General features: G+C 58.8%; 1 protein-coding gene across 6 annotated transcripts in view; it reads right to left on the bottom strand.

Annotated features, from left to right (window-relative positions):
* Positions 1-226: 226 nt before the first annotated feature.
* The window catches only part of MYO9B (myosin IXB), a 96,336-nt gene continuing 87,737 nt past the window's right edge, over positions 227-8,825 (bottom strand). For 3 of the 6 annotated variants that reach the window (XM_008580538.1, XM_008580540.1, XM_008580541.1), the window contains 12 exons: positions 8,727-8,768; positions 8,395-8,506; positions 7,244-7,317; positions 6,424-6,616; positions 6,213-6,341; positions 5,810-5,915; positions 5,359-5,490; positions 3,786-3,909; positions 3,206-3,253; positions 2,726-2,868; positions 1,771-1,898; positions 227-1,653 (listed from right to left, as the gene is read on the bottom strand). In XM_008580538.1, the coding sequence (XP_008578760.1) occupies positions 1,238-1,653; positions 1,771-1,898; positions 2,726-2,868; positions 3,206-3,253; positions 3,786-3,909; positions 5,359-5,490; positions 5,810-5,915; positions 6,213-6,341; positions 6,424-6,616; positions 7,244-7,317; positions 8,395-8,506; positions 8,727-8,768 (1,647 nt within the window). In that variant the 3' untranslated portion in view covers positions 227-1,237. The remainder of the gene's footprint in view (positions 1,654-1,770; positions 1,899-2,725; positions 2,869-3,205; positions 3,254-3,785; positions 3,910-5,358; positions 5,491-5,809; positions 5,916-6,212; positions 6,342-6,423; positions 6,617-7,243; positions 7,318-8,394; positions 8,507-8,726; positions 8,769-8,825) is intronic. The other 3 variants (XM_008580539.1, XM_008580544.1, XM_008580543.1) reach the window with 3 other exon arrangements.

Genomic DNA, 8,825 nt, shown 5'->3' with positions numbered 1-8,825 from the left:
CCCGTCAATAAACAGGCACCTCCAGCAAGCCCATCTCCCTTGTATGAAGAGTCCATGTGAAATTCCAACAGCAGCATTTGCTAGAGGATCAAGGCAGGTCCTCCCAGACCAGGGGTGCAACCCTTGCCCTGGATCCCTTTTGGCTGAGGCTGCAGGGCCAATGCCCACCCACCAGCCCTGCTCTTCCAACCTGAAACCAGTCGGAACAGGAATTCCATGCAAACACTTCTCAGGCACTTTTTATTTCACACGTTGTGCGGGTGCACCCATCATTCCAGACCTGCGACCATGAGTCCAAGTGTCTGGGGAGTGGGCTGAGCCTGAGAGACAAGAACCCCACTCTGGAGATCACCAGGCTGTCACTGTTGACCTATAGGTACATACAAGTTCAAGGTTGCCCTCCCCGCCTGTGAACAGTCCTGAGTCACTGGCTCCTGTTCTGTCACACAGGGCGGGTAGTGCCAAGGGTGGTGTCCTCCAGCCCTCAGCGTCCAGGGCACTGTGGACAGAAGAGTGATGACCACACTGAGGTCTCCCTGGAACGCTGCAAGGTCTGTGCTGACTCGGGGTGGAGGCTGTCCCGACTCATGTCCTGGCTCTAGCCAACAGCCTCGACCCCCCATGGAAGGCTCCAATGCTGTCTGCAATGCACCTCAGTCAGGTGGCTGCCTGCTGGAGACACGCGTTGGAGACAGGCTTGGGTGGTCAGGTGCCCCACGTGTCCAAAGCCCTTGTGCAGGGTCCCAGCCTGCTGACTGCCCTCCAAGTAGACTGCAGTCTGAGCTTCAGAAGCCCGGTGGCCGAGCAGCCTCAACCCTGACGGCTCATGTCCAGATTACAAGGGAGACGCACAGCGTTAATGTAAAAGTTTGTACATACACGTATAAAAAACAATTTGGTCTTCTGTTAAGGCTGTTACAGTTTAAAGTTATGTAAACCACGTACAAAGAGAGCTACTGTAAAAACGTACAAAAGGGGAGGGGGGGCGCAAAGCCGCCTGCTGCGATTTGGCTCCGGGCAGGCGTGTCAGTGACTTGGGGCTGGGCAGCAGGATGGCCTGGCCCCAGCCAGCCTCTCCCTGCCTTGACTTTGTGCTTGGAGCCGGTGCCCACCCAACATCACTCTTGAAGCTTTTCATTGTGGATCCTTTGAGAGCTGAATGCCAGCTCTGCAGCTCCGGCGCCCAGCTCCAGCTCAGGCTGTCCTTGGACATGTAGACTGTGCCAGCCATGGGCTCTCAGCTGTTGGCCTGGCCCGAAGCTGGGGGCAGGCAGTATGTTGGGGGGTCCGAGTACCTCCGCTTGGCCCCAGGCAGCTGGTCATCCTCGTCTAGGGGCTCCAGAGTGCCCCGCACAGGCAGGTCTGCCCCGGGTGTGACGTACACGGAGTGTACCTGGTCCGGGCGGCGGGCAGGCGGCTCTCGGCGCCTCACTGGGGCAGCGGCCTCCTGGACTCTGGGTCCCCGGCCAGCCAGGTGGGAGGGCAGGCCAGGTGGGAGCTTGATGTTGGCTGTGGGCATGATGGGGGTCCGCCGGGGGGTCTTCACTCTGACCGTTATGAAGGAGGACGGCCTTCGTCGTGGAGGTGCAGCAACCCTGGGGAGGGGGCTCGGGGTGGGTGCGCCGGGGTAGGGGAGAGCAGGTGCGGGGGGCCCTTTTGAGAGACAGACGGCAGGGTTACTGCAGCTTTGGGGAAGCAAATGGACCCTTGTCCCAGGGCCTGCCGGGGGTGGACGGGAAGGAGAAAAGCAGACGCTACCTTAATACTGACCTTCCAAGGCCCCCCGCCCAGCCCGCTCCTCCAGCAGGCTCTCAGTGCTGGCCGAAGTCTCTGAGTCCACATTCTCCTCGTCAGAGCCCCGAGGGTCCAGCTCCGGCAGCCGATAGGTGATGTCCTCCCTGGGGGAGAGAGAATCAGGTGTCTGAGGCCACCCCTATGGTGAAAGATCACCCCATGGAAAGTGCCAGGCCGGCACAGAACAGAGCAGCTAAAAGTGACTTCCTGTCCCCAACCTACCCCCTCCCCAAGCACACCTGGCCTGAAACACCCCTGGCCCTCTGAAGCTCATCAGAGGGTGTCAAACTGCTTCGGGAAGCCTGGGCATCTGGGCCTACATGGAGCTAGTGATGTGCTCCCACCCGAGGGCCTTTGCACATGCTGTTCCCTCTGCCTGGAACACCCTCCCCTGGTCCTGAGACTAAGAGACACACCACTTCTTGTGGCATTAATTTTTTTGATGGCTGGCTGGTACAGGAACCCAAACCCTTGACCTTGGTGTTACAACACCACTGACCAGCAGAGCTAACCGGCCAGGCTTCCTGCATTCATTTTTAACAGCACCACCTTTCACACTCACACCTTCACTGGATGATAAATTCGTCAGTCATCCTTGCTAAGACTGACTTCAAGACCAAGTTGGGCATCACCTCTCTGTCACCCCCCTTTCCCTGTGGGCCACTGTGGTCCCCTGGGGGAAAGCATGGGGTTTAAACAGAGCCTGCTATAGCATTCATGGTCAAGTTTCAGGACAGCAGTGTCCCACGAGGTGAATATTGTCTGCCTGTCTTAGGGACGATGGGACTGAGCCCAGTGAGACCAAGCTGACCACCAGGGATTGAACCTGCTCAGTGGCCTCCTAATCCCATGCCCTTTACTGCCCAAGGTGCCAGTGGATGGGGGATGGACAGTGGAACCCAGGGAGAAAAGGGGACAAAGGGACACTTGCTTCTCCTCCTTGATAGATTGGATCCGCTCAATGAGGATCTCCTTCTCTCGGTCCTCATCGCCGCCGGCTGCCTCCTCCTCCGGCAGTACCTCCAGTTCCTCCAGGCTGCCATCCTGGCTCCCCCGGGCTTTGGGGCTCTTGTTCTGGAACACAAAAGCTGCAGGTCTGACTGGTGCCTGCAGGTGGGTGCAGGTTAGTGCTGGTGGCTGGTGTAAGGTTGGGGAGTTATGAGCAGCTCCTGGGGAGGTTAGTTCTGTGCACGTGCTGGGTTTTTAGTGAGACTTCTCCAGGAATGCTGCAGGGACAGAGTGGCTGGCACTTGGCTGATGGGTCGTCCTCAGCACAGACGGTGAGCAGGCAAGGGACCTCCCCCAGCATGCACTTCCAAAAGGTTAGGACATGCTCAGTCTATCCTACGGGAACCCCAGCATGCACTGCACCAGGGGACATGCACTGTGGGCCCACCGAACATGTACATACCAGGACCCCCTCATAGGGAGATGAAAACCCCAGTTTGAGAGGCCAGGGCTGGGGGAGAGATGAACACAGGGTGAACACATAGGTCTTGACGCAGGTGTTGAGTTGGGGGCACATCTGACAGCCAGCACGAGAACAGGGGTTTCCTGGTTCCCACAGGAGCCCAGGACCCACTCACTCTCCACTCACACCCCCTACCCGCTTTGCTATGGGAACATTTCCCTGTGGGTGGGGCCCAAGTCAGCAAGGGTGGAAGCTGAATCGATGACTTGAACCACCACCAAGTGAGTGATGGGTCCAAAGTTGAGTGTGGACCTTGGTCTTTTGATCAAGGCAGGAAATCTGCTTTTACCTGTGAGGATGCAAGGTCCCAGGCCAGTCTGCCTGTCGCTATGGCGTGCTGGGAGTGGGCATGAGCCCAGGGGAAGGGAGACCAGCCCCACTCCCCACGAGACCACACCCAACTCCTGCCACTGGATGTCCCACCCACCTGCAGGCCCCTCCCACCCCAGGCCCCAAGGCTCCTCTCACACGAGACCCCGCCCATCTACAAGACCACGCCCCCGCTGCCCTGGAAGCTCACAGCATTTTGTCGCAGGAGTGACAGCCTGCGGAAGGCGATGCTCTCTGCGGCCTCTAGCTGATTGATCTCTTCCATCTTGACTCTGTACTTCCTCATCTGCTCCTTGATCAGCATCTCCACGCACCTGTGGAGAAGGCCCACGGGAGGGGCGATTCGGTTACTTCCTGGGAGGGAGGTGCTGGCTGGAGACCAGGGCAGGCGGCAGCTGGAGCGGAGAGCCCCAGAGACCAGGCAGAGCCTTGGACTCAGCTGTGGTCCCTGGCTCCCGTGCTGTGTGACCTCTGGCAGCTTACTTCCGAGCCTGAGTCCCCTACCTCTGTAAGCCTCCTCGTTTGAGGAGGAAGTACATCGTGGTGGGTCACAGTGGACTGAAGCCTGTCACCAGCGGGTGGGGGTTATTCTGCCTCCCAGAGAAGTCCGAGCTGCAGGGAGGCTGGGTAGTTTGTCCAAGGGCCAGCAGGCAGCCAGCCCCGAGTGCTCCAGAACATGTGCTCTGACCCATGGCCAGCCCAGAGTGGTCAGTTCCAGGAGGAGGTGGAGGGGAGATAGGAAGTCAGACTGGGCTGAGAGGTGGTCCTGACTGAGGTGTCCCATGACCCTGACCACGTAAGGAAAAACCCAAAAAGTCTGCCAGAAGAGACTGGATGCAGATCTGTCACCACACCAGCTGGGTGGTGTCAGGGCCTCCTGCTCCTTACTGCCTGTCACTCTTAATAGCGATGAGCATGGCCTGGGAGACCCACTGTCAGGCGGTCCTCTTAGACCCTCTTCATGTTTGCCTTGGGAAGCCACCTAGGGTGATAGGCTCTTATTTTCACAACTCTAGCCTAAAAAAGGCCTCTAATTATTGATGTCTGACCATCTTCTGAGTTCTTTCTTGTGAAGAACTTTCAGAGAACACTCCAGGGGAAAAAGAAACCTCTAGAAGATCGTTTGTTTACCAGGGAGTGGAAAACTTGGGTTTTAATGTCTGCCTCTCCCCCTGCAATGAAGGATGAGGGATTCCTCCTTTTCTGTTTTCTCAGTCTCAAAAAAACTCAGAAGTAATACCCTCCCTGCTTGAGGAGAGACGCAAGGTCGTGTCTTTGCCTAGGTCTGGAGGTGCGTGAGCCCTGCCACCTGTGGTGCCACCTGCAGGGGGCAGCTGCTCACAGGGAGAGGAGCCCCGACTGGCCACCCATCCTGCATCCAGCCTTTGTTAAAACTCCCATTTTAGAACAAAAATAGTGTGCTCATCAGGGCACGTTCGGAACAAATGGAGGGTAAAGACACCAAACGAGGCTTACTTATTACCCCAGTCCCGCCAACTTCCAGGGCCATTGCCAGCTGCGTACTGTCTTCCAGACTTTGTTTTGGTGGCTAGCTGGGATGCAGATCCAAACCCTGGACCTTGGAGTTATCAGCATTGCTCTAACACACTGAGCTAACCAGCCAGCCTGACACACAGTTACATACAGCTGGGAAGGAGCCGGCGTACATTCTCGACCAGATCGAGACCTGTTTCATTGTGGGACCCTGGCTGGGCTGCCCCGGACACACATCCCTGGGTGGGGCCAGCCCCGGTGACACTCACGTGGTGATCTTGAGGACATCCTTCATGCTGGCCAGCGGGTCTGAGCTGTCAGGGCAGCGCAGGAGGCAGGGTGCAAAGATGATGGCCAGTGCGCCGGGTGACATGCGGTTCACATCTTCAAGCAGGGCCACCCTGCACGGCCACCAGCAGTTAGGGAATGGCCACAGCCAAGGGAGGGAGGTCTCAGGGAGCCCCAAGGCTGGAGTTTAGGGCCTTGGGGTGGCTGCTGGGAAAGGAGCGCTGCGGCCCAGAGGTGGGAGACACTCCGTAGCATGGAGAGCTGCCACAAGGACCCGGCCAGGCTGGGCCCCCTACCCGAACCCCCATCACCGGCTGTGTCCTGGTTCAAAACCATCAGAGAATGTCAGCCCAGGTCCCACAGGGAAATGCTGCCTTGGGGGTTCCTGATGGGGACCCCAGAGGGTGGGCGGGCACATCGGGAGGCACTTGCTTGACCAGATGGAAGATGAGCCGCTCCAGGGAGTTGTGGTTGGCCTCGGGCAGGTGCTCCAGGGCGGCGTAGATGGCGGCCAGCTGCTCCTGCTTCTCCGGCAGCTCTAGGGAGGCCAAGGGTGTCAGCTCCCCGAGGGCCCCCAAGAAGACTATCACCCGATATGCCCCAGCCACCCTCCATGTGGCACTCAGCATTGGTGTGTGGCAAGAATGAAAGGCCACAGAGAGGTCCCAGCCCCACCCCAAATTGGGGACCCATGGCTTGATTGACTGCTTTGGTTTCTCAGCTGTGAGCAGGTGGTGCCACCTCCCCTGGCTGGACACAGCTCAAGGCTGTCTCCTGACCATGGCCACCCAAGGCTGGCATTGCCCGTTGCTGCCCACACTGCTGTGGCGCTCACCGACGGCACGGAGGAAGTCACCGTACTGGGCAAAGGTCATGAGGGGCTCAGGCAGCTCCCGCAGCCACTGTTTCAGCACGCCGGTGATGGCGTGGATGGGGAAGTTCTCCAGCTTGACCGCCGAGGGGTCTGCGGGGAGGGCAGGGCAGGGCTGGTATGCATCTCACAGGGTACCCACTGCCCACATCATCCACCCACCCGCAGTGCCCACCTGTCTGCAGCGCCTGCCGGAGCTCCCTCGTGCGGTTGGCGGCTCCCGACTTCCGATAGAGGCCCTCAGTGTATAGGCCGTGCATCTCTACGTGTTCCAGAAGCTTCTCCAGCACGATGGGCACCGAGGCCTTGTCGCTGGTCAGGCTATCCACGCACACGCCAAAGTGGCCTGGCTCAGCGCCTGCCTCACTCTGCAGGGTGGGGGTGGAGAGTCAGGCCTGGGCAGAGCTGTCCTCCCCGCTGCACCTCGGACTCCTCCCTCCTCCTGCCTCCTCCACGAGGACCACCTCTGTGGGCTCCATCCCTCCCTTCCCCTCAGTCCCTTGGTACGGCTTCTGGGGCTTCTGGGCTGCTGAGGTCAGCCTGATGGCCACTGGGCAGGGCTCCCTACATGGAGCACCCATGGGAATGGGGGTCCTTCCTGGGGAGAGGCCTATTCTCCAGCCACCCACAGCCCCCTCCAAGAAGTGGGTCCCGATTCCTACTGTACCCCAGCACTTGGGATCCCCACCTTCTCACACACAGAATCAGGAGGCTTCCCTCTGCCTGGCCTGAGGCTCTCCCGGAAGGAGAGATGAGCAGGGTCGGGGTCTGAGAGGCACACACATGCCCAACCCTTGCCTTGGCGGCCTCAGACACAGAACAAGGGGATGAGGGTGTGTTCTGCTGCAGAATAAGGGGTCGTGGCCCCTTCTGTCAGCTCCCTGCACCTGCCTAATGTCCTTACTTAGTCCTCAAACCAAGCATGGCCTCCCCCAGGCAGCTGGCACCCTGGGCAGTGTATTGTTTGAGAAAGTTCCAGGCCTCGCACCACTCACCTTCCTCCCGCACTTGTAGGTGCAGTAGTTCTGAATCTTGTGCACACACTTCTTGTGGCAGGTCATCTTGCACACTAGGAGGTGTGAGAGGTCACAAAAGGTGCATCAGGGACCCCATGTTCCCGGGGCTGCTCACCCCCGACCAGGGGCCCAATGACTGCCTTCTAAACTCGCATCACATGAATCCCTGCCCCAACTCCCACGAGAGGAAGCCATGTAGGCAGGTTTTCATGCTTCATGGTGACCAGTGGTGGCCTCAGACCCAGCATGTCCAGTGGGGCAGAGAGGATGGGTTTGGAGGGAACTGAGACTTGAGCCAGGAGGTGGCCCCGGGCAACTGGTGCATTACAGGGACATGAAAGATGCAGCTTTTCCCTCTTCCACCCACTCTGAACCCTGGACTCCCCAGCTGACAGCTTGGAGAGAGCAAATCAGCTATGCTAAAAAGAGGGAGACACCCTTCACCCTCCAAGCAAGGACAGAATTGGGTAGGGGTTGGGCTAAGGTTAAGTTTTCCTGGGACAGTGACAACTGTCTGGGTATTTAAATGGACGTGGGGTGGTGGGCTGCTCTTCACACAGGGACCACAGGGCAAGTGGAAACCCAGGGCCAAAAAGACCCAGGCGTGGCTGGTTCTGGCAGAAAAGTACGAGCATTAAAGGCCACCTGATCCTGCTGGGCCTCTGTGGCTGACTCGCTTGGCCACTCCCAGCTACATGACCATGGGCCAGCTTGGTCATTATGGTCCACACATATCTCAGGGTCCCATGGGGACCGACTGGCCACACCTGTCTCTCAGGATTCCTGTGGGGACCTGTTGGCTGCACCTGGCACACAGGGGAGGGATCCAAAGAGGAAATAACATTCAGGCAGTGGGAGCAGCATGTACAAAGGCCCAGAGGTGGGACACAGCATGACCTGCCCAGGTGTATGTAAAGAGGGCAGGTGCAGAGGTGGGTGGGGACCAGCCAGTGGAGGGCCTCAGGGCCAGCTAAGAATTGGGCTCTGCTGGGGGTTGTGGGGGGTGGGAGGGTGGAGCATTTGAGCAGGTGAGATGTGGCTAGGGCAGCATTCCAGGAAGATTTGCCCTGAGGCTGGGCTGAGCAGTGAGAGGTAGGGGCTGGGGTGTGGTTGTGTGTGGGTGCACTCACCACTGCACAGCAGAGCCTTGTCCATGAGCCAGATGTAGGAGAGGCACTGCTCGCAAGACTGTGGGATGCTCACCTGGTAGCTGGCAAACACATGCCCGTTGTGTTCCTGGACCTGCAGGGGTGGCAGAGGGCACTGAGGGGGCTCCAGCCCCAATGGGGGTGGGGTATTCAGCATGGACAAGGGCATTTCAGGGGGCGTCGCCCTTTCATGCCCAGGGCTCCTTATGTGCTGAGGGGACACATACACACACATGCAGATGCACACATGTAGCATACCCTGACACACGTGCACACAGGTGCACACAACCACAAACACGTAGGCGCCTACTCACAGCACGCTCCTGCTTCCGCTTCTTCTTCTGAGCTTTGCTCTGCTGCCAGGGACACAAGGAGGAGGTGTATGTGGGGATGCCTGGTCTGCTGGGTCCCCT

The sequence above is a fragment of the Galeopterus variegatus genome, unplaced genomic scaffold, assembly GCF_000696425.1.
Source record: "Galeopterus variegatus unplaced genomic scaffold, G_variegatus-3.0.2 Scaffold2126, whole genome shotgun sequence".
In the NCBI taxonomy this organism is placed as follows: domain Eukaryota; kingdom Metazoa; phylum Chordata; class Mammalia; order Dermoptera; family Cynocephalidae; genus Galeopterus; species Galeopterus variegatus.
This window is presented reverse-complemented; position numbering and strand designations above follow the sequence as displayed.